Below are 26,145 nucleotides of genomic sequence, written 5' to 3' on the forward strand. Positions count from 1 at the left end.
ACCAAAGTTCACGGGGGCATGTTGGCAACGTAGCGAAGGCGGGACTGGGGTGTGCTTCAGAGATGGGCGCCCTCGGCCGATAATGGAAAAAAGAAGGGCGTCCCTGACGAGCACTTGGCCAACTTGCGACCAAGCCTCAAAAAGGTGCCCGAACTGACCAGATGACCACCAGAGGGAATCGGGGATGACCTCCTCTTACTCCCCCAGTGGTCACCAACCTAAAAAAAAACTAATTTTTTTTTTTTGCCAGCCTCTATGCAGCCTTAAATGTCATACTCAGCTCCATGACAGCAGTATGCAGGTCCCTGGAGCAGTTTTAGTGGGTGCAGTGCACTTCAGGCAAGCAGACCCAGGCCCATCCCCCCAAAACACACACCTGTTACACTTGTGGTGGTAAATGTGAGCCCTTCAAAACCCACCCGAAACCCACTGTACCCACATGTAGGTGCCCCCTTCACCCCTTAGGGCTATGGTAGTGGTGTACAGTTGTGGGGAGTGTTTTTTGTTTGGGGGGGGTGGGGGGCTCAGCGCACAAGGTAAGGGAGCTATGCACCTGAGAGCAATTTGTGAAGTCCACTGCAGTGCCCCCTAGGGTGCCTGGTTTGTGTCCTGGCATGTCAGGGGGACCAGTCCACTACGAATGCTGGCTCCTCACATGACCAAATGGTTTGGATTTGGTCATTTCTGAGATGGGCATCCTCGGTTTCTATTATCACCGAAAACTGGGGAATGACCATCTCTAAGGATGACCTAAGGACGACCATCTCTAAGGTTGACCTAAATGTTGAGATTTGGGATCCCCGACCTTATTATCGAATCAAAAGATGGACACCCCTCTTGTTTCGATAATACGGGTTTCCCCGCCCCTTCACAGAGCCGTCCTGCGAGGGCGGTCCCAGGAAAACTTGGGCGCCGTTATGCCCCTCCACATGCACCAACTTAAATTTTCTTTATATGGATGAAAGACTTCAGTACAACCAACGCTACTTGTATAATGTATCTGCTGTGCTTTGGAGTTCGCAGTGAGAGCAGGAAAAATATGTTTGAGCATCCAGAATAATAATAGTGATGCTAATTTGAAGATGGCAGCTCCTCAGGAAGTGTTTTGAAGTGAAACAGAGGGGCTCCATAGAGCTAATGCCAAGCTCATTACAGCATTGTTACTAATGTTAAGTTTTTGAATATACTTGAAGTTTGAGAAAAGCATTATAGATACAAGGACAAAAATTGGGAAAAATTTATAAAAACTTTGGAAGGGGAGGTTTTCTGACTTGTGATGTTTTGCACAGCAGCTGCGTTATATATTGTCAACATACCTTGCGTTATAATTGATGTAGATACATTCATGGGATAAACATAAAGGAATCATGTTTAGAAGGAATGATTCCACGGACTCTTAGTGAAGATTGGGTGGCGACGCCGGTAATTGGGAAACAAAACGGGAGCTGGCAGACTTTTACGGTCTATGCCCTGATCGTGACTGAATAGCTAGGGATGGACTGGAGTGTAAATGTTAAGGGGCTTCGATGTTAGCTTCAGAACTTAGTACAAGAACAGTACTGGGCAGACTTCTACGGTCTGTGCCCTACGAATGGCAAGGACAAATCAAACTCGGGTATACATATAAAGTATCACATACCATGTAAAATGATTTTCTCTTGTTGGGCAGAATGGATGGACCATACAGGTCTTTATCTGCCGTCATTTACTATATTGCTATGTTACTATATTGGTCTGTAAGCCAATCGTTTTTTGAGTATTAACTGTGTCTGGCTCCCTCTACATTTGATATAGTATCTATTCTTCAACACTTCATTCAGTTTTATAATTCATGTGTTTTTAGCATCATGGTTTTTGTGATCAAATTTAAAAGACTTGTAAAACATAACTGGACATTGTTCAGTCCCTTGTGATATACCATTCATTCAGAGGTCCTTTTACTAAGCCATGCTAAAAAGTGGCCAGCGCTGCTGTCAGCACTTGGTTTTGCATGGCAGTAAAATGGACATGTTTGCTATAGCCCCCATTAATGGCCATATGCTAATTTCCCTTTAGCACGTGGCTATTACTGCAAGAGCCCTTACCGCCACCTATTTACTTGGCAGTAAGGGCTCCCGCACTACTCCCGTGGTAATCAGGCAGTGAGTGGTATGCCTACTCTCTACCCATGGCCATGCCTCCTACGCTGAAAAATAAAAATTATTTTTTAGTGCGAGATTAGCACGTGCTGAGTAGTTCACTACTCTGGGATGCCTTGGCATGTCCAGTGGTAGTGCTTTTTAGCATGCAGTAGCCACGTGCTAGTGCTACCATGGCTTAATAAAAGGACCCCTTATTTATTTGGATAGAATGAAAACCCTACACAGTAAATTAAAAAAAATATATATCTTTTAGATGTAACAATTGGCAACTATGCTTTATAAAGGTGGTCAATAAATCTCAATAAATACATAAAACACTTTTTCTCATCTAGATTTTCTGCAGATGTGATTTTATCACCCAATTTCATTCAACCTTTTTTTCTGTATTCTACCCCTGCTTGAATTCTGAATCTAGGACCTGCTAGATTTGTGAGCACCATTGGACTGCTTTGTGCTGTCCTGTAATGAACAAACTTAACTTAAGGAACCAGAGCTGAAAGCTCTCTCATACATACAAAATCATAACCTTCATGGTAGTTTTCCTGGTATATAGAAACGTGTGCAACCTGCTGGTTGCCAAGGCAACCTACAGTCAACTTCATTGAAATTACTGGAGATGCAGTTAGTTGCAACGGCAAATTCACACAATATCCTCAGGATGCTAAAAACCTGCCTATGTGAACTGCTTCTCTTATACATGGAAGAGCAATTTCCATAGACATTTCCAGGGGTAAAAATCATTTAAACTATGCACATTGCCTGTCTGAACATTGCCTACCCTGCATGCAGAATGAAATACTTACATAGTTCACCTTGCTCATATTTTAGTGGAACAATACAAAACCTCACTCTATATAGCTGCTCAATAGAGAGGTGTGTAGAATCTAAGGGAGACCATCAGTATATACAGTTTAGTGTTTATCAATGCAGCACTCAGAATTAACACTGTTTATTGTATATGCCATCATAGTGACCATACCATTGTAAATGTAAATTACATCATCAGTCCATGTACCTGTGCACTTTTTAAAATATATGAATGCTTTGTATTGTAACTCTGCATCCATTCCATCCAAACTATGCCCCCAAGGTGCCTATTCAGAGTGTATATAAGTATATCTGATCTTCTACAGTAGGTGTGCATGCTTATACAAATGTATAAACTCTTTTTTCATGTGAAATAGGCTCTCTATATAGAAAAACCTTTATACACTTACTCCCTGAGCATAGAAATCCTTGAAAATTAAAGATGTCCAAAGCTTATTTTTCAATCAGGCAGACAATATAATCTAGGTGGACAATGCCTTCTTTTGTTTGCCTTTCAATCAGTCCTTTAACCGTAGGTCAGGTCCTTATTATCAGCTATTCTATGTTGTGCAAAAGAGGATTAGGTTTCTAAATTCAAAGCAAATGAATTATATGTCTCAGTAAGGTATTGAGGTTCTGATATTTATTCCTCTGTTTTGACTGGCACAGATTAAAGAGCACCTTGCCAAGGGACAAAGGACACTAGCAGGTGAAGGGATGGCCCAAGTGACCAAAACACTGTTGGATTTAACTCAGAGGAAGCATTTTTATGCAGGAGATCTTCTCATCTCTGTGGAAATTCTCAGAAACGTCACAGACACATTTAAGAGAGCAAGTTATAGCCCTGCATCTGATGGTGTCCAGGTAAGTGATGATATTAAATGTGATAATTTTATTTTATGAGCAGACTCTTTACCTCTTGACCCAAGAAACATGTTTGGACTGATTATCAAGAAGCAATTTTCATATAGCCCACACAGCTTTAAACTTACAGATGCTTATGAGTGGATATTTTGATAAGGAGGCACATACTTTAAGCAGGACAATATACTATACTATACTATACTATACTATACTATACTATACTATACTATACAGTGCTAGTTCTATTCCACAAAACACGTGACCAGTTCATTGCGGATTATATAAAGAAGACTGGATCAAAACTTTCTAGGAACTACAATAAATTTCACAAATAAAACAAAATTAAACTCCAAAAAACTTCTCAAATAGCCATGTTTTTAACAATTTATGAAAGGTTAAATAATTCAAGATAGTGCGACTTTCCAGAGGCAGAAGTTTCCAAAGTACTGCAGCCTGATAATATAAAGAACAATTGAATATAGATTTATATCTAAGCTGTCTGATTGAAGGAAACTGTAGTAACATCAACTTACACATAGAATAAGAGGAATAGGAACAAAGCAAATTTGACCAATCAATAAGATAGAAAGGGGCTAACCCAGTTAACACTTTGTAAACAAAAGAGCAAAGTTTAAATTGAGCCCTGGCTTCAATCGGAAGCCAATGAAGCTTCTTAAGAAACGGAGTAGCAGATTCAAGTCTAGAAACTGAAAATATAAGACATGCTGCAGTATTCTGTACCAATTGCATTCTACTCACTAATTTCCGTAGACAGCCAACAAATACAATATTACAATAATCCAATCTGCATAGAACTAATGATTAACTAGTAATCTAAATTCAGCAAATTCAAAACATTTTCGAATTACTCTTAATTTATACATAGTAAAAGAAGATTTTTGTACAATCTGTTTAACATAATTTGAACAGGTCAATAAACTATCCACTTCAACTCCTAAGATTCGTGAAGAGTTCTCAAAAACAAAAGAATCAGTTCCTATTTGAAAAAAAATGTTTTCTCTATTTATATTTTGCTCACACCTTTTTCAGTAGTAGATCAAGGTGAGTTACACTCAGGCACTCTGGATATTTCTCTGTCCCAGGAGGGCTCACAATCTAATTACCGACCTGTGGCCTCCATCCCTCTTCTGACCAAACTAATGGAAAATAGAGTGACATCCCAACTCAACGAATTTATACAAAAATTCTCCATACTACATGAGTCACAATCGGGTTTTCGACCTGCACACAAAACAGTACTTCTTACCCTAATATCCAAGTTCAAACAAGAAAGTTCAATTGGAAACAACATACTTCTTCTGCAGTTCGACCTATCCAGCGCATTTGACATGGTAAACCACGACATTCTTACAAAACTACTGGACAAACTAGGGATCGGCGACAACAACATTAAATGGATAAAAAGCTTCATCACCACTAGATCCTACCAAGTCAAATCAACCACATCAATCTCGTCTGCGTGGTCATCAAAATGCGGAGTTCCCCAAGGATTACCTCTATCCCCGATCCTCTTCAATCTTATGATGATTCCTCTGGCCAAATCCCTATCCAAATCTGGTCTAAACCCCTTCATCTATGCAGATGACGTCACCATTTTCATCCCTTTCCAATCCAACCTAGCAAAAATCTCTGATAAAATAATCACTGGCATGAACATCTTAGCCTCCTGGGCTAACGCTTTCAAGATGAAAATGAATAAAGATAAAACTCAATGCTTAATCCTCCACCGGGACCCAACTCCACCACCAGACGACCTTGGATCAATTTGGGTTAGCACCGGGACCCAGGCAAGCCTCTTCTCCTGTTGTCAGAGCCGGCACGTCAGCGCTGGCCAGCAGTGTCAACAGGGTTTCCTTGAGCCCCGCCCAACGTGCGGCTGTCCCCCAGCCAGGAAGGGACAGCGTGGAGTGAAGTCTGGCAGCTCAGGCTCCAAATGTAGGGGACCTAAATGTGCAGGGAGGGAACCTGCCCACGCTGGGAGAAACGGCTAGGGGCACTAGGCTGGAAGAACAACTAGCAATACAAATATTGCCATCACAGATAGTGAGTACTCCGAAATAGTCTATTGATGCTCCCCTTCCTGATTTTTCTTCGGGGACTATAGCAAAACCAGCTTTATTGACCATGGAGTCACTCTGGGAAATGACATTTAACATTCAATCTTCTTTACAAGTATTGATAATTAAAAACATTAAGGTATTGTCTGAAGTAGCCATTATCCCAACTACCTTGATCACCCTCGACGTCACAATCCCAATATCCGACAATCTAAAAATCCTAGGAGTAACTTTAGACAACCACCTAACTCATGCAAAAACCATTACGAAGAAGATGTTCAACATGATGTGGGTACTGAAAAATGTGAAACCATTCCTCCCCCTAAAAACATTCCGCAATCTGGTACAATCCACTGTACTCACCCACGCTGACTACTGCAACAGCATCTTCATTGGATGTAAAGCCCAAATCCTGAAAAAACTCCAAACTGCCCAAAACACGGCAGCCAGACTCATTTTTGCTAAATCACGATTCGAAAGCGCAACACCACTCCGTGAAAAACTCCACTTGCTCCTGATCAAAGAACGAATAAACTTTAAAGTCCACACACTGATCCACAAGATCATCCATGGAGAATCTCCAAGTTACATGACCAGTCTGATCGACCTTCCAGCCAGGAACAGGTCCAAATCTTCTTGAACATATCTCAACCTTCACCTTCCCACTTGCAAAGGTCTCAAATACAAAACCTACTACGCATTCATCTTCTCCGTTATAGGTAGCCAACTCTGGAATGCCATACCAAGATCCATCCATACAACCAACGATCATCTACCCTTCCGAAAGCTGCTGAAAACCCACCTCTTCAAACAAGCCTATCCAAGCAACCCAACTTAATTTACGAACCTAATTGTTATGACCCGGTAGTGGTGAGCCCCTGTGTCCCGACTGAGCACGGCAGAGATGGAGTGACACCGCACTCGGTCAGGCAGCCAGACAACCCCTAGCTTCACCTGGGAAGTGACCACCATTCACCGGGAGTTGAGCCCCCAGCTGCAGTTGGCCACCAGGACTTCAGGAACCGGCGGGGTTGCACAGCCGCTGACCAGGATAGCAGGAAACAGACACAGTCCAGAACCAGTACTCCAACAGGCAAAGAAATAGTCAAATCAGTCCAGAGTCAAGGCAGGCAGCAAACAAGCGAAATCCGAGATAACTAGCCAAGGTCTAGTACACAGGAAAAACAGGAACAGAAGAAAGTCGGTGAACAGCACTCCAACAGCAACTCCTCAGAACAAATGAGGCCGAAGCAATGAAGGCCTGGAGGCAGTGCTTTAAATAGTGAAGAAATCTGAGCAAACCAAACTCAGGTGAAGCCAACATGGCTGCCCCCATAGGAGATCCTCCCAAGACCAAATATGAAGTTCCTTCCTGATCTCGTTTATACAAGATGGCCGCCCCCTCCTGAGCTAGCCAAGATGACCGCTGCCCGTGCTCTAAGCCGGATGACGGCTGCCAGACTTGGGAAACTGAAACCGACCCATCCTGAAAAAACATCAAAAAGCCGGCTAGCTCTGCCGGACCGCACCTCACCGGCGAATCAGACGCGCAGGCCTGGAATCAGGTGAGGAACGTAACACTAATCCACACCACTAATATTACCTATACCTCAATCCCCCCTCCACATAGCTTCCTTTTGTCCTACACTATATAACCACATCATAACCCTTTTATCCTTCAACTGTATTATTTCTGTGATACTGTGTAACCCATAATTTGTAAGCCGCACTGAACCTGCTATCGAGTGAGAAAGAGTGGGGTATAAATGCAACAAAGAAAGAAAGAAAGAAAGAAAGAAAGAAGAGGTTAATGTTATTGTCTAGACACAGATGTACTAGTAGGCTACCTGGGTAGCATTAATTTACTAATTACTTCCTAGATACAATGTTAAGTATTATTTTTTCCTTTCTTGGATCTAATTTACCTAATGTATAGTGGACAAAAGTGTTGAGTATATTTCAGTTACGGATAACTTTGAACATTTCATTATGTGGCATTTCCAATTTCTTGTATTATTGCTCTATGAGTTGTATAATATATATAATTTAATAAAAATAATGAAAAAAATTGACTACTCCCCAGAAAAATTAAATTTTATGGACACCATAGTTTCAATTAGCAATGGCTATATACACACATCTATATACAGGAAACCTACAGACAAAACAGTTACCTCCACAACTCCAGCTTCCACCCTTCACATACAAAAAAATCCATTATACACAGCCAAACCACAAGATACTACTGTATCTGCTCTGACCCAGGGGACAGAGATAAACATATCAAAATCCTAACTGAATCCTTCAAATTAAAAAGGTTACAACCCCAAAATAGTATCCTCCCTTAAAAAACCCAGGGAGAACCTATTACAGTACAAGGAAAAGAAAATCACAGACAGAATCTCCCTTGTAGTGACATACAACCCAGAGCTAGAAAAATTGAGAAAAACCATAAAAGATCTACAGCCACTAATCCAGGAGGATGAATTACTGAACGAGATATTCCCAACCCCACTAGTGTTGGCCTTCCGACAGCCACCCAACTTAAAACACAAACTAGTGAGAAGCAAGCTCCCAATAGAAACTCAAAAAGAAGAGAGTGACACACATCCTTGCAATATATGCAGCTGTAAACTATGACAAAACATTTCACAGGATCCCATAGTCATTCACAAAGGAAAAACATTCAACATAAAGGAATTCTTCACATGCTCATCTTCTAATGTGGTATATATCATTCAATGGAAAAAGTGTGACACAGAGTGCTATATTAGAGAAACAAGCCAGATGCTAATTAAGAAACTTAATTTACATATATATCATATCAAAAAATGCCAGTGCCAACCAGGATGTCACCTCTGTGGGACAGCACTTTACAAAATCAGAACACGGTATCAATGATTTTATGGTGAGAATACTACTACTACTACTATTTAGCATTTCTATAGTGCTACAAGGCATACGCAGCGCTGAATACTAAAAGGGCATTCCAGGAATGAAGTCCTTTGAAGTCAGAATGATTAAATATTTTGACACCCACCAGACAGGACTTAACAAAGATACAAAGATCTGGGTTTTCTAGCCCATTATAAACCATAAAATTCTACAGATTTGTCACCTTCTTATCACCATGCTGACACCAAACCTAAGAAAACTGTCCGAGTAATATGACCAGTATCTGGACTGCTATGTACCACATTATGAAACGCTGGCACCACCCCGAGACAAGCAAAACTGGGGCCTGAGGTCTGGGGGACCTCCCGTCCCCGATCTCTCCCAACACAAGTTTGGGGGGGCTGAAGATCGGGGGGTCTCCGGTGTCTATGACCCCCCAGACACAAGTTTGGGGGGGCTTGGTCTCCAGCCCCCCTACCCCCCAGCATCTCTCAGTCCCAGGTGGCTCAATGGGCCGTGGGTCAATCCCCCCCACCTGGTGGTCTAGCGGCCCTTCCCCACCCCCTACCTTGAGTTGGAGGAGGGAAATGGCCTCCTTCCGCTTCCATCAGCACCGCCTCAAAAATGGCAGCGCCCAGCCCTGCCCAGTGTATCCTGGGATGTGCTAGGCAGGGCTTCACACCATTTTCGAGGTGGTGCCAATGGAAGAGGAGAGAGGCCACCTTCCTCCTCCAACTGAAGGTAGGGGGTGGGAAAGGGCCACCTGACCACCAGGTGGGGGTGATTTTCCCATGGCTCACTGGGCCACCAGGGACATCTAAGGGATGCTGGGAGGGCTGAGGTCAGGGTTCCTGTGGGGGGCTGCTGCATTAGGAAGAATGGGGCCCTGCTAGCATGGAAATGAATGATGGACAGGGCTCACCATTCCTCCCCAATGGTCTATAAACCCTAACGCCAGATCTGAACTGGCATAGGGTCTGCCACAGCCAGCGAGCCAATCTTTGGCGTGCTGGTCACTGATCATTGGCGATGAATAGGTTTAGTAAGCATTTGCATGCTACTTGCGCTAAGGGCCCTGTTTTGCATGCTAGTTGCATTCAGAGCCCGTGAGAACGTTGTTTCACATGCTCAGGGGCTCTGATCATGGGGCGGTAGCAAACGCAGGCCCTAGTATGGCACTAACAGCCTGTAGCACCTGCATTTGCTTCTAATCATCAGCCCATTCGTCTGGTCATTTCAATGATACTCTTGGTCTGGGAACCAGGCATCAGGGGTCCTTTTGGAATCCTGACTCTGGCCATTACTTTTACATTTAAGGAATGAACAAGATTTGTTTTCTGTTCATTGATAACTTGAAAGAATTAAAGTTTTCAGGATTACTACAATTAATATAGATGAAATATATCTGCATACATGGATCCCCAAAATATGCAGATTTATCTCATACATATTCATTGTGGTTATCCTGAAAACCTGACTAGCTAGGTGTACCTTCAGGTTTGAGAGGCACTGTTCTAAAATATTCATATTTAGATAGCTTGTCTTCTTTATTTTAATTTCCTATTTCTGTATCATCTCAAACCTATATACTATGTTCATTCTTGCAGAAGTATGGTACATAGAACTGAAAGAGTACACCAGATATGCCTGGGCAAATAATTTATTCCAATGTTCTGTGCCTCTGGTTAAAACAAAGAAACAAAAGAAAAATGTTATTAAATATGGTGTAATATTGGGTCTATTCACATACAGCCCCATTTTAGAAGTCTATGTAGGGATGTGTGCAATTCTAGTATTTATTTTATTTGGATTTTGCTCACATCTTTTTCAGTAGTAGCTCAAGGTGAGTTACATTCAGGTACACTGGGTATTTCCCTCTCCCTGGAGGGTTCACAATCTAAGTTTTTACCTGAGGCAGTGGAGGGTTTAATTGCTTGCCCAAGATCACAAGGAACAGCAGTGGGATAAGTGTATTAAACCAGTTATGTTTGGAATAAGCAACCATTCTATATAAGTCAACAACTAAAACATCAGTGATTGCAACACAGCAACAGCAACATACATGTCTAAGTGTTGGCACTTAGAGTAAGTTGGTAAATTACAACTGGGACATGTCTGTTTGCCATTTTGGAAATCTACACATCCAAAAGCTTCCAATTAAGTACATAGGCCAAAATAATTTGGTACTCTTAGTTGGGGGGGGGGGGGGGGGGTACTAGAGGATTAAAGAGGTGACCTCCTAATTCTTCCTGTTGAGGCCTCCCGAAAACGAACACATTTACAATCCACATACATACCCAGGAGGAGCTGTAATTGCCAATATTGAACTCAGTGATAAAAGATATGCATTTCCCTTCTGAAATCAGGCATACATATGTATTTTGGTTCTACCCTAGTCTTATCCAAACCCCGTTTGACATATGCACATATTGCAGATTTACATATGTAAATCAAGGCATTCTAAAATTCGGTTTCGACATATATTTGATATCATGTGAAAAATCCAGCATTTCTGTATGTAAATTTTGAATTGCTCCTAAAATAAGAGTCAAAAAATTGTTATGTGATGTCTCACGTTTGACTCACAGTGCCTCGATTCAGATAAGTTTTCTTAGCACTCACGAAAACTATGCAAAGATAAGACTCACATTTCATTAGCTGTACCAATCCAAATTTTGAGACTCATTACAGAATTACACTAAACATAAATATTCAGAATGCTTTTCCTGGGTGCATAACTGATAGATTGCCATTTTACTACACCAATATGCCTGTTGGAGTTTAACAACAGGGACTGTCTCTTCATGTTCAAATGTATAGCGCTGCGTACATCTGGTAGTGCTATAGAAATGATAAGTATTTTATTTATTTATTTGTTGCATTTGTATCCCACATTTTCCCACCTCTTTGCAGGCTCAATGTGGCTTACAATACATCATGAATGGTGGAATTAAATTAGAAAATAGACATTTAGTGTTACAGAAGAATCTTGGGTTACATGATAATGGCAAAACATGATAGTAATATAACAAGCAGATATTATAGGACAGTTCTGAGTATATGTGGAGGAGTGGTGTATGTTCACATTTGTTGATCTTTGTGGTATGCCTTATTAAAGAGATGGGTCTTTAGTAATTTGCGGAAGTTGGTTAGTTCGTAAATCATTTTTAAGTTGCTCAGTAGTACGTTCCATAACTGTGTGCTCAAGTAAGTAAAGTTTGACGCATGCATTAGTTTGTATTTTAGACCTTTGCAGTTGGGGAAGTTCAGATTAAGGAATGTGCGGGATGATCTTTTTGCATTCCTGGGTGGTAAGTCTATCAGGTCTGACATGTAGGCTGGTGCGACTCCGTGAATGATTTTAGTAGTAAAGTTATCAATTTAAAATATTCATAAAGCTTTCACTTGATTATTCCATGTGGAGGTATAGCCTACAGTGGGCTGAGATCAAGAGAAGCCAGGGTTCAAATTCACAACTACTCCCTGTTATCTTAGGCAAATCACTTAATTCTCCATTGCCTCATATACAAAACTAGACTGAAAGCCCTCCTGGGACAGGGAAGTAGCTGCTATACTTTAATTTAACTTGCCTTGTATTTCTGAGAAAGGTATGAGTTAAATCCAATTTCAATTTGTCACCAAATTCAAATGGTAAATAATGAAATCAAGTACCATCAGACCAGCATTTCATATACTAATATTTAATGTTGAGGATCTATCTGCATCCAAAGACATTTAATTAGTATCTTTGCTGAACAGTATGCAATCAGTAGAATCTACATTTAAGAAACACATGCACCATCTAATGGATAAGGGAGATATAAGACAGATGGATTCAGTTTGCTATTCTGCATTCAACTTTTAATGCAGGGCTGTGCTTTTGTTTGAATAACTATTGTAGATACAATTCATCTGTTTTCTACTGAGTTCCTGATATTAGAATTGGTGCTTTTCAGAGAGGAAATGCCCATTTGCTGCCCAGTCTTAGCTGGAATCAATAGATCTTAACAATTCTATCACTCCCAGCTGCATACACTATGAACTTAACAGCCATCACATTACTGGGGCTACAGAATTCTTATAAAGATGGTAAATTGTTGACAAAACTAGTCTTGACAAACGGATTTTCTCTCATTTATGATCCCAAACAGTCTAGCGAAGCTTCCTTTCTATAAGGTAGAAATGTAAATATCCTTACTTATGCCTGGATGACTCAATATAAGGCAATGTCTGCTGAGTCTTGAATAGTAGTCCACATTGCCAGTACAGACAATTTATAAGACTTGAACAGCAAAGAGGCGCTGAGTGTCTTGCAACAGCAGAAAAGATAAGCAAAAAGCAGACACTGAAAGTCCAAACAGAATCTTTATTCTTACAGACCCGACGTGGCCACTTTTCGCCAATAAGGCTGCATCAGGGGTAGTGATATAAAACAGCTAACCAGGGACAAGAAAGGCTTAGCTTCAAACCTCCTGCTCCACTTTCTGTGAGAAAATTACTGCTGAAGTCATCTTGGATGATCAGTTGTGCGATCAGGGCTAAGCCTTTCTTGTCCCTGGTTAGCTGTTTTATATCACTACCCCTGATGCAGCCTTTTTGACGAAACATGGCCACGTCATTTCTGTTTGGACTTTCAGTGTCTGCTCTTTGTTTATCTAAGACAATTTATAAGTCATATTGGCCTTCAGCTATTGATCATCACAAGTTCAAAGCAGACATAGTGGAACCTGTGGAAAAGCAGCTGATGGACATACCATCCTGCTTATGTTCGAAGGAGAAGGGCACCCATCTTCCGACACAAATTGGGAGATGGGCATCCTTCTCCTAAGGTCGCCCAAATCAGCATAATCGATTTTGGGCGTCCTCAACTGCTTTCTATTGCGGGGACGACCAAAGTTCAAGGGGGCGTGTTGGCAGTGTACTGAAGGCGGGACGGAGGCGTGGTTAACAGATGGGCGTCCTAGGCCGATAATGGAAAAAAGAAGGGGGTCCCTCACGAGCATTTGGACGACTTTACTTGGTCCATTTTTTTTCACGACCAAGCATCAAAAAGGTTCCCGAACTGAGCAGATGACCACCGGAGGGAATCGGGGATGACCTCCCCTGACTCCCCCAGTGGTCACTAACCACCTCCCACCCTGAAAAAAACAACTTCAAAAACTTTTGTCTTTTTTATTTAGAGTATGTCCTTTGCTATGCCTCCGTCCCTGTGACGGCAGTTGAGAGGATGTCTAAAATGTGGATGTTTCTGTGAGAAGGACATCCATGCCTTTGCTATGCCTCTGACACTGTCTTCATTTATTTGGATTTTGGATCACAAGTAGCAGCAGTGGGATTTGAATCAACCACCTTGGGATTGCAAGACCAGTGCTCTAATCACTAGGCCACTCCTCCACTCCACTCCTTTGAAATGTGGCCATCCCTGTGGGGGGGGGGGGGCAGTATGCAGGTCCCTGGGGGGGGAGGTATGTGTGTGTCAGCAGAGGCATAATGAAGGCATGGACATCCTTCTTTCAAACATTTTGGACGTCCTCAACTGCCCCCCACAGGGACGGCCACATTTCAAGGGAGCAGAGGAGTGGCCTAGTGGTTAGAGCACTGGTCTTGCAATCTAGAGGTGGCCAGTTCAAATTCCACTGCTGCTACCTGTGATCCAAAATCCAAATAAATAAATATAAAGGGTGTTGGAGGCATAGCAAAGGCATGGATGTCCTTCTCACAGAAACATCCACATTTTGGACGTCCCGTGTGCAAATGAGCTACGAGCAGCTCATTTGCATGCAATTTCCTTCATGCATGCCATTTCCTTTCCAGATCAGGAAGGGCTTTTTTCATTCAGTTAGTGCGGCCAGTGCACTACGAATGCTGGCTCCTCCCATGACCAAATGGCTTGGATTTGGTCGTTTCTGAGATGGGCGTCCTCACTTTCCATTATCGCCAAAAACCGAGGATGACCATCTCTAAGGTTGACCTAAATTTCATGATTTGGGAGTCCATGACCATAAGATCGAAAGGAAAGATAGACATCCATCTTGTTTCGATTATAGGGGTTGCCCCGCCGCTTTACGGGGCCGTCCGTAGAGATGGGCGCCCTTAGAGATGGGCGACCCCGTTCAATTTTCCCCCTCTATATATGCTGGATATGTGCCTAAGCACTATTTGATAACTATGCACATATCTCCAATAGCAGTTTTTCAGGCAGCTGTACACATGGGCAGATTCTGAGTGGTGCATGCATAAAGTTATACACATAACTTATAGAATACTGTAAGCTATGCACTTATCTCAAGAACATAAGCACTTATGTCAGTTCGCATATCTACCCAGTATTTCTTAAAAGAAAGTAAGCACCTACTTTCAATTTTTAGAATATGTGGGGGTGGCAAACAGAACCAGATACAAGTTCAAAAGTCAACCCCAGCAAAAACAAAAGCTGGACAACAATGGGAGATACAATATTATACTAAGGTACATAAGTATTTTTAGTGAGTCTATATGATGTATATGTATTTTAGGGACATATTGGGGCCAATACTCAAAGCAATTTAAGTGGATAGCAGAGGCTCCTGCCCGCTTAAATCACTTGGCACCACCTACTTCCCAATATTCAGTAGCACTAAAGCGGGCAGTACTTCTGAATATTGCCTCTGACCGCCGCCAAAAAAGGAGCAGGTCAGTGGAGGTACATGATTTAATGACTCCCATGAATGAGATGTTTTATCTGTTCACACTGAAAATATCTTCATACCGCTATTGTATGAACTCCACCTAGACCTTTTCAAGTTAAGCAGACTATAAATACTAAATTAAATTAAATTAAACTAAATTATGGACATCAAAAGACTTGAGGTGGTTCAGAGAAGGGTGACAAAAGTGATATGGGGCTTGTGCCAAAAGATATATGAGACTTGAAGACCTCAATATGTAAACTGTTCTTCCCTCTCACTGGATGATTGGCATGTAGTTTAAACCAAAGTATAGAACATCACTATGAGAAGACTCAGAACACTTGAACTAAAATCTTCTTTGATTCAGTAATCTAACAAGGAAAAATAACTTACAAATCAGATGTGCTGGACAAGAGTTGTTGCCTTGCAAACTGGGAGTCTGTTCTCCACCAACTCTTTCTCAAGCAAAAGAGGCTGGGAGATTTTCAGTCATATGATGAATAACAATGCTGTTTATACTTTTACACTGGTGGGATCTTGATAGATTCACAGTAGTTTGAAGGGTTATACAGCAAAATACTGCATAAGTAGTATCAATTCACAGAGGAGATATGCTGCAGATTGATTTACAGACCTGATAGAGAGAAAGAAAATGGAGGGAGAAAGTAGTCCAACATGCACAGAGAACAAGGCAAGTCATAGAAAGAGTCCCATAAGATACAGGGAACCTGTCGTGTGCTCTGAAAGATCCTATTACAGGGAACTACAGGATTACAGGGATTTGCAGTCTTATTATATATCTTATCATCTGCCTCCATGCAAATAGGGTGCAGAACACATACTCTAAAGGTAAGGAGGGAAAGGGGGAATATGATATAAACATTTAAATATTTAAAAGGTATTAATAAGCAAACTAATCTTTGTCACAGATGGGGAAGTGATAGAAACAGAGGTCATGAGGTGAGGTTGCAGGGTGGGACTTAGGAACAACGTCAGGAAATATTTTTTCATAGAAAGTGTGGTAGATACCTGGAATGCCCTCCCCCATGAGGTTGTGAAGAAAAAAATGGTGATGGAAGTCAAGAACGTGTGGGAGAAACACAGAGGAACACTATATAGAAAAAGCATGTAATCCAATTAAAGCTAAACTTAAATGATCTCATAACTGGAGCGAGCTTTGACAGCAGCCTCAGAGGTTGGGAAGTAAGACCAATTCTGGGCAAACTTCTACAGTCTAAGTTCCGTAAATGAAAAAACAGATCAGGATCAAGGCTGGAGTGGGCTTTGATGGCAACTACAGTATTGAGAAGTAGGACTGATACCAGGCAGTGTTCTATGGTTTGTGCCCCAAAATTGGAAGGGAGAGACAAATATTAAGTATAGCAATGTTTAATAATGAAAAAGTGGAACTTGTTCAGAGTGCCAGATTTAACTCTGGCCACCTTGTTGAGCAGACTGGATGAACTATGCAAGTCTTTATCTACCAACATTTACTAAGTTACTATGTTAGAATCAGCCAACCTCTGGGCATCTATATATGGGCACACAAGTACCCCCATCAGGACAATTCAATAACACACCTCCATAGAACTGGGGAAAATGTTACCATCTAAATGCTAGATATACACACATAAATTATAGTATTCTATAATTAATATGCATTATTGTGAGGCCTGCTTATGCTCTACCCATGAGTACACCTACTTTGCAAATATACACAATGGCCCCTGTTTACAAAGTTATGCTAGGGGCTGGCGGTGCAGTACTGCTGACACAGTCCATTCACTTGGAATGGGTTGTGTCTGCAATACCATGCGGCAGCTGCTAATGCGGCTTTGTAAACAGGGGGAGTATGTAAATTAAGTATCTGCAGAATAGTTAGGTAGAATTATGGCATTTTAACACTCATATGTGTACACATAAGCACATAAATGCCAATATACTAAACATTTACATGTGCAATGTGTGCGTAAATGTTAGTACCTGTGTTATAGAATTGCCCCTTATGGAAGAGATTCTATATATGGTACCTAAACAATTGCTAAGTATATTCTATGTTTGTGCAGCGCTGCATATGCCTTGTAGCGCTATAGAAATGCTAAATAGTAGTAGTAGTAGTATAATCAGCACTTAGATTTAGGCACCGATTATAGAATATGTTTAGTTGATATTTCAGTGCCAATATCTGCGCACATGCTTTTATGCCATTGAAAACCTGGTAAAAATCTCAGAATGTAGATTTAGGTACACTGGGCCATATTCTGTAGTCTAAATTTTGGAATGCCCATGAAACTCCCATTTCTTCACCCATAACCACGGCCATTTTTGCCTCCACAAGTTAGAAGTTTGGCACACATTACAGAATACGTTTAGCAAGTTGTGCGCCTAAATTCTAATCAGTGCCAATTAGTGCTCATTATTGTTTAAGTGCTGATATCAGCGTTCATTATCTTGCTAATCCAGCTAAGTTACGTGAAGTGTTATAGAATCTGCACTGATTTTGGCACCTAAATCTAAGCACACTATATAGAATCTAGGGTTATATGGGCTAATTTTCAATGCAGAAGTACGTTTGCTTTGAAAATGTGCTACAGCCTGTATTAGAAAAAGCATGCGTGTACTTTCTACACATGCACAAAGTTATAAAGTCATTTCCATTATATCCTTGCAGTTGTACTGGTTGTATTTGGTTTACTTGCCAGTATTTCTGTTAATGAGTAACAAAAGGACCTGCAGCTATAAAGCTTTGGGACCACTGGTAATAAGACTGACATTTTACTTGCCCTTTAATTAACCTTCATAACTTATAAAAGCATTCCTGAACTTCATGAGTAGTCAATGCTATCTTTTCTGCATCCTTTTCCATTTCTTGGGAGATGACCCATAAAGACTTGGAAAGATAAAGAAACTCATTTGCACTGAAAACTGTAGGTTAAATGTTGGCATTTCTGAAGCATGCTTTTACAAATAAACCAACTAAAAAGGAATAGAACAAACTACAGTAATATAGCAGAGATAAATCCAGTTCTATGCGCAAGGACTCATACTATACTACCTTTATGCTACCATCGATAACAGAACAAATACTTGAACAACTTGAGAATCTCGGAGCAAAATGAGAGCAATAAACTTGCTTGGTAACTGTGGTAAATAAAGCTCTTATATATATATTCATAGTTCCATACGACCATATACAGTGGGGGAAATAAGTATTTGATCCCTTGCTGATTTTGTAAGTTTGCCCACTGACAAAGACATGAGCAGCCCATAATTGAAGGGTAGGTTATTGGTAACAGTGAGAGATAGCACATCACAAATTAAATCCGGAAAATCACATTGTGGAAAGTATATGAATTTATTTGCATTCTGCAGAGGGAAATAAGTATTTAATCCCTCTGGCAAACAAGACCTAATACTTGGTGGCAAAACCCTTGTTGGCAAGCACAGCGGTCAGACGTCTTCTGTAGTTGATGATGAGGTTTGCACACATGTCAGGAGGAATTTTGGTCCACTCCTCTTTGCAGATCATCTCTAAATCATTAAGAGTTCTGGGCTGTCGCTTGGCAACTCGCAGCTTCAGCTCCCTCCATAAGTTTTCAATGGGATTAAGGTCTGGTGACTGGCTAGGCCACTCCATGACCCTAATGTGCTTCTTCCTGAGCCACTCCTTTGTTGCCTTGGCTGTATGTTTTGGGTCATTGTCGTGCTGGAAGACCCAGCCACGACCCATTTTTAAGGCCCTGGCGGAGGGAAGGAGGTTGTCACTCAGAATTGTACGGTACATGGCCCCATCCATTCTCCCATTGATGCGGTGAAGTAGTCCTGTGCCCTTAGCAGAGAAACACCCCCAAAACATAACATTTCCACCTCCATGCTTGACAGTGGGGACGGTGTTCTTTGGGTCATAGGCAGCATTTCTCTTCCTCCAAACACGGCGAGTTGAGTTCATGCCAAAGAGCTCAATTTTTGTCTCATCTGACCACAGCACCTTCTCCCAATCACTCTCGGCATCATCCAGGTGTTCACTGGCAAACTTCAGACGGGCCGTCACATGTGCCTTCCGGAGCAGGGGGACCTTGCGGGCACTGCAGGATTGCAATCCGTTATGTCGTAATGTGTTACCAATGGTTTTCGTGGTGACAGTGGTCCCAGCTGCCTTGAGATCATTGACAAGTTCCCCCCTTGTAGTTGTAGGCTGATTTCTAACCTTCCTCATGATCAAGGATACCCCACGAGGTGAGATTTTGCGTGGAGCCCCAGATCTTTGTCGATTGACAGTCATTTTGTACTTCTTCCATTTTCTTACTATGGCACCAACAGTTGTCTCCTTCTCGCCCAGCGTCTTACTGATGGTTTTGTAGCCCATTCCAGCCTTGTGCAGGTGTATGATCTTGTCCCTGACATCCTTAGACAGCTCCTTGCTCTTGGCCATTTTGTAGAGGTTAGAGTCTGACTGATTCACTGAGTCTGTGGACAGGTGTCTTTCATACAGGTGACCATTGCCGACAGCTGTCTGTCATGCAGGTAACGAGTTGATTTGGAGCATCTACCTGGTCTGTAGGGGCCAGATCTCTTACTGGTTGGTGGGGGATCAAATACTTATTTCCCTCTGCAGAATGCAAATAAATTCATATACTTTCCACAATGTGATTTTCCGGATTTAATTTGTGATGTGCTATCTCTCACTGTTACCAATAACCTACCCTTCAATTATGGGCTGCTCATGTCTTTGTCAGTGGGCAAACTTACAAAATCAGCAAGGGATCAAATACTTATTTCCCCCACTGTATACTTTGCTCTTTTTATAATTGTTTATAATACATATAAAAACTTTCAGTCCATTTCTCTGCTTCCACACGGTTTTTATGTAACAGGAACAAAACACAGTTCAGGTAGCTGCATATGATAATTCCAGTGATAATAAAGGGCCCCAAGGCTCTACACAGCAGCAGAGTATAAAATGCCCCCAACTCAATTCAATATTCAAATTCCCCCAACTTGGCTCCAAGTTTCGTCAAAGACCAACTCAGGGAGAGGCATTTCAATATAGCATCTCAGCAAAGGTTTGCAACTTCAAACAGAAACTTCAGCAGAGGATTGCAGAACCAAAAATAAGTACATAAGAATATAAATATTACTGTAATGGGGCAGATCAATGATCCATCAAGCACAATATTCTGTTTTCAACAGTGGCCAATCCAGGAGATCCCAGGGTAAATAGATTCCATGCTAAAGGAATAAGCAATGGATTTTCCCCAAGTACACCTTAGTTATACACTTTTGTTCCAGGAACATGTCCAAACCTTTTTTATACCTTGCTATGCTAATCGTTTTTACTACATTCTCTGGCAGTGAATTCCAGAGCTTAATTACACATTGAGTGAAGAAATATTTTCTCAATTTGTTCTAAATGAACTACCTTTAACTTCATTGCATGCCCCCCCCCCCCCCCCCAGTCCTTCTACTTTTGAAAAGATTAAACAAATGATTCTTATCATCCCAATCTACTCTACTCATGGTTTTATAGACCACTATTATTTCTTCCCTCAGTCATCTCTTTCCTAAGATGAAGAGCCCTAATCTTTTTTAGCTGTTCCTCACAGGAAAGTCATTCAATCCCACCAATCATTTTGATCATATTTGAAGTGCAGTAACACTATGGAGTGATAGAGTCGTTATGATATTCTCTATTTTATTCTCCATTCCTTTCCTAATGATTCCTAACATTCTATTTGATTTTTTTTCATTGCCACTGCATACTGAGTAGAGAATTTCAACATATCGTCAATGATGACACCCAGATCCTTTTCCTGGGTGGTATCTCCTAATCTGGACTCCTGAATCATGTAGTTAGAGTTTGGGTTGCTCTTCCCTACATGCATCACTTTGCATTATTTCTCATTCTTCTTCTGCCATTTGTTTGCTCAGTCTCCCACTCTTGCAAGTTCTTCTTGCAGTTTCTAACAGTCCTCTTGAAATTTAACAACTTTGAATAACTTTGTGTCATTAGCAAATTTGATAACATCACTCATTATCTCTATTTTCAAGTCATTTATAAATACATTGAAAAGCAGTGCTTCAACCACAGAGCCCTAGGGAACCTCACTATTTACTCTTCTACACCAAGAGTATTGATCATTTAACCCTCTTCTGTTTTCTTTTAATCAGCTCTCAATCCAAAATTGGACATTGCCTCTTATCCCATGACTTTGTAATTTTCTCAGGAGCCTTTCATGAAGTACTCTATTATATCTTCCAGGTTCACAGACTTTAGTTTCAGTTCCTCTAACTCATCAAGGTTGGGTTTATTTGATAACTTACTTAGGGCCCTGTTTACTAAGGTGCGCTAAAAATTAGTGTTCACTAACTGTGTAGGCGACCATGGGAATATTATAGGCATCTACTTGATTAGTACGTGCTAATGCTTAGCGCATGCTAAAAATGCTAGCATGGCTTAGTAAACAGGGCCCTTAGGGTCATACCATCAAAGTGGTATAGAAAAGTAATAAATAATAATAAAAAATAAAATCACTGTCTGGTTAGTGCAACTGAATATTCCACTGGTTGGCACTTATCCAGCTAGCAGCACCTGCTAACCAGATAGTATCAGTATTTGAATATCAGCTGGATATATTTTAATCTGAATCTATCATATAGTTTTTACATTCTAATAAATACTTAGATATCACATGATCTTTATCTCTCTATTTATACCTTCTTTGGACCTTATCCCAGTCTTTGAACTGCCCTATAGCAGCATTCTTTTACTAATTTCATTTACCTAAGATCACACTATCCACAAAATGTTTCTGGTGCAAAGGCAACACATTATGAAATTAGAGACAATATCCTGTTCTATTATTAATCATGGAAAGTGAATTGATTTGGGGTGGTATTTATTCCTCCCAGTGCAGTGAATCCGTCACTACTTATCTAGGGAGAACTAAACACCATCCCAGGCTGCTTAAAATATATTTACCTCGCTTATCTAGACTCCTTAATCATCAGAGTTATGCACCACTCTGAGTAAGTCAGGAGATAACAAACAAGAGAAATACTGTTACTATGAGAAATCAGCTCTCAAGTTTATTAAAGCAAATCAGTTAATACATTACTCACCAAACAGTTTCTTACAAGATCAAAGATAACAGCAAACAAGACCGTTTTCTCATAGGGAGTGGTCAGACAGTGAATCAAACAGATGTTACTGGTCCTGAATTCTCCATCATATTGGCCAAGCCAATAGTTTATATACCCTTGTGTCCTGGATTACTGGCAATCAGCTGTTTATCAGCTGTAATCTTGATTACACTATATCATTTTTTGCCACAATGAGTCTTACTCTCGACCACCTGATGTTTTTGACCACCATAGTTTCACTCAGCCCCTGTACAGTTCTGTTTTTCCTTGCATCTGGCTAGTTACTCATTTATCTTGCAAGATACCATGACCGCATAGTTCTGCTTATGCCAATGTCCAGTTGGCATTTCTTCATCAAATGAGCTCTTTTGCAGACAATGGCAAGTTTCACTAACCTTGTAGTCTGTTGCAACAGTTATTGCAGCTTGCAGCAATAGAGTGAAATCAGTCAGAGACTTGTTTATGATTTTAGGCCTATCCTGCAGCCATAAGCCTGCTTGACCTGTATTTCACTGAAGGCAAGTTGTGACCATATTCTACAGAAGTTGTGCACATAATAAACATCTTTAACTCAAAATAGCAGGTATAATGAGAGGGAAGCAATATGAGTGCCATTTATTTACTGAAGGATGAGAAACCCCTGTGAAATAAACACATACGTTCCCTATGTAAACAATTGCATATTTAGCTTAATCCTGCATGGGACACTTTATAGATCAGAGTGGAATTTGTAGAACGCACAACCCAGAAATGCCACAATGGTAATTCTAGGTATGAATGGTGGAAATACATTAGAAAATAGATATTTAGTATTACAGAAGGATCTTGGGCAACATGATAATGAAAAACATGATAGTGGTATGACAGTAGATATTGTCGGACAGTTCTGAATATGTGTGGACTGTGCATTACAGAATACACAGTGATTTGCATATGTAAATTTTAATTATTGTCATTTAGTTTTCATTATTGCTTGGTGAGTGCTGTTAACAACACTGATTGGCTTGTTAAGCTAATTAAGTTACACAAAGTTGTTATAGAATACATTTGAATTTTGGAGCAGAACACTAGGCTCGCTATATAGAATCTGGGTGTAATCGGCCACATTTACCTCATAAATGGGACCACATAAAATTCTGTCCTATTTTTATGTGGTAACCCATGTGTTAGACAGCATAAAAATAAACAGATATTCAAACTCAAAGCCTGCGCAGGTCCTGGCTTTGAATATCTGGGAATGACGCCTACGGTGGTGAGCAAAACACTCACCGCCGAAGGCTGAATATCGACTCCAGAATAAATAAATGCACCATATACCTCTTTTGTAAGAAAGAAGAAGAGTTTTGTTTGTTTGTTTTTAGATAAGTTTTGAACTATGTTGAGTTGTGGCTAGAGGTCTGAGTGACAGATATTATCTAAGCTGCATCCATCTCTGCCCTGTAACAGGAAAGATTAAATCTGAACCCTTCCTGCATTGAGCTGTGAAAATAAGCCTGTCCTAACTCTGTCTTAGTTTTGATTTCTTGCCCCAAACTATTGGCTGGGATCAAGAAGGCAGGAAATATAAACCGATATTTTATACCTCCCCCCCAGAAAGCTAAAAATACCAAAAATTAGGAATGCCCATTTGTTTGTGTGTATTTTATAGCCACACTAGTGTTTTTAGTGCACACTAAAAATTAGCATGCACTAACACTAGAGACACCCATAGGAATATATGAGTGTCTCTAGCATTTAGTATGTGCTAAAAATGCTAACGCACCTTAGTAAACAAGGCCCTTAGGGTCTCTTTTACAAAGCGGCGGTAAGCTTAAGGCATGGCAGTATTTCCCACCCCTAGCACACCGTTATATCCATCGCTACAAAAATATATTTATTTTTGTAGCACCGGGGTGTACCCAGCCATAAGGTTACCACTGGGTTAGCACGGGAGCCTTTACCGGCACCTCAGTGGGTGGCAGTAAGGGCTCCCCCCAAAATGGCCACGCAGCAAGTGCTTTACTTGCTGCATAGCCATTTCCTGCAGAAAAGAAAAACTATCCTTTTACTGTCTGCAATAAAAGGGTGTCTCAGCACACATAAAATCGTGCGCCAATGCCATCAAAGGCCCCCTTTTGCTACAGCTTGGTAAAAGGGGCCCTAAATTTGTTAATGTGCCCAATGCACACTAAAAATTGATTTAACATGTGATAACCTGTGAATTAACATGTTCTATTGATTAGCAGACTGCCCCAATTTGACTGCCCCTATCGGACCGACCGTTCACTTGTCTATTAGATTGTAAGCTCTTTGAGCAGGGACTGTCTCTCTTTGTTAAATTGTACAGCGCTGCGTAACCCTAGTAGCGCTCTAGAAATGTTAAGTAGTAGTAGTAGTAGTAGTAGTAGCATGCTTGAAAAGGTTTTAATATACATTAATAAAAAAACATTAAACCCGGTGCTTATTTTTGAAGATTTTTTGGATTTTAGACATTTATGAACCAGCATCTGGAATGTATATTATATAAAAGTCGAAGGGGCCCTTTTACTAAGCTGTGTTAGGTGCCAACATGCACGTAGGCCTAGATTCTATATATGGTACCTGAAAAGTCCGTGTGGAAAAAAATTATATAGTACACCTAAATTTCATAGAATAGGCTTAAATTTCCGTGTGGTATATAGAATTAGGCTGAGCGCCTAACCATAGAACCAAATTTAGGGGCATTTACTAAGGTGCACTAGCATTTTTAGCACATGCATAAAATTAGTGTGCACTAACTTTATAGGCACCCATAGGAATATTGTGGGCACCTACACAGTTAGTGTGCGCTAATGGTTAGTGTGTGCTAAAAACGATAACGTGTCTCTAGCGTGGCTTAGCAGTGGCGTAGCCAGACCTGAGATTTTGGGTGGGCCCAGAGGTAATATGGGTGGGCACGCACTGCCTATATAAGTATAAGTAGTGTCTCTTGGGATCCTACAAAATAATGCCTTAGAATTCACTTGATGATGGATTAAGTAGTCTGCCCAACAGCTGCCCTGCATCAGTATAACCACATACATACTTAATGGAAAAATTGATATTTTAAATATAATTACATTATCCCACAATCTCTCCACTGCAAAATGCTATACACAAACTTGTGCAAAAACACACTCATATCCTTACTAAACCATAAAAGCACTAATTCCAAGGACAGGATGAGCTACAACCTTATGCTTGAAAAGGCAGAACTGTAATTACACTAGGCTCTAAAACACCAATACACTACCTCGTGAAAAAAAAAAAGCAAAACAAAAAGGGCTGCAAATACTACACACTAGCAGAATACTGCACCTTGATCACACATGAAAAACACATGACACAACAGACATGACACATGGAACTAGAAATAAAAAAATATGAAGGCAAAATACTGAACTGGAAAGTTAACTCAAGAAGTCAGACTCAGCATGCAGCAATACCAGAAAAATTGAAACTTACATGCAAAATATCACAGATGCACATTTCCAAAAGCTGACATATTCCAATTAATAAACTCTGAATAAAATACTTTTTTCTACCTTTGTTGTC

The 26,145-nt window shown here is 40.7% G+C and overlaps 1 protein-coding gene across 1 annotated transcript in view; it reads left to right on the forward strand.

Annotated features, from left to right (window-relative positions):
* ADGRB3 (adhesion G protein-coupled receptor B3) overlaps positions 1-26,145 on the forward strand; it is a 1,672,438-nt gene that overhangs the window by 772,116 nt on the left and 874,177 nt on the right. Inside the window, exon 9 of the mRNA XM_030199002.1 lies at positions 3,618-3,812. Within this exon, the coding sequence (XP_030054862.1) occupies positions 3,618-3,812 (195 nt within the window). The remainder of the gene's footprint in view (positions 1-3,617; positions 3,813-26,145) is intronic.

Source organism: Microcaecilia unicolor, chromosome 3 (assembly GCF_901765095.1).
Source record: "Microcaecilia unicolor chromosome 3, aMicUni1.1, whole genome shotgun sequence".
Classification (NCBI taxonomy): domain Eukaryota; kingdom Metazoa; phylum Chordata; class Amphibia; order Gymnophiona; family Siphonopidae; genus Microcaecilia; species Microcaecilia unicolor.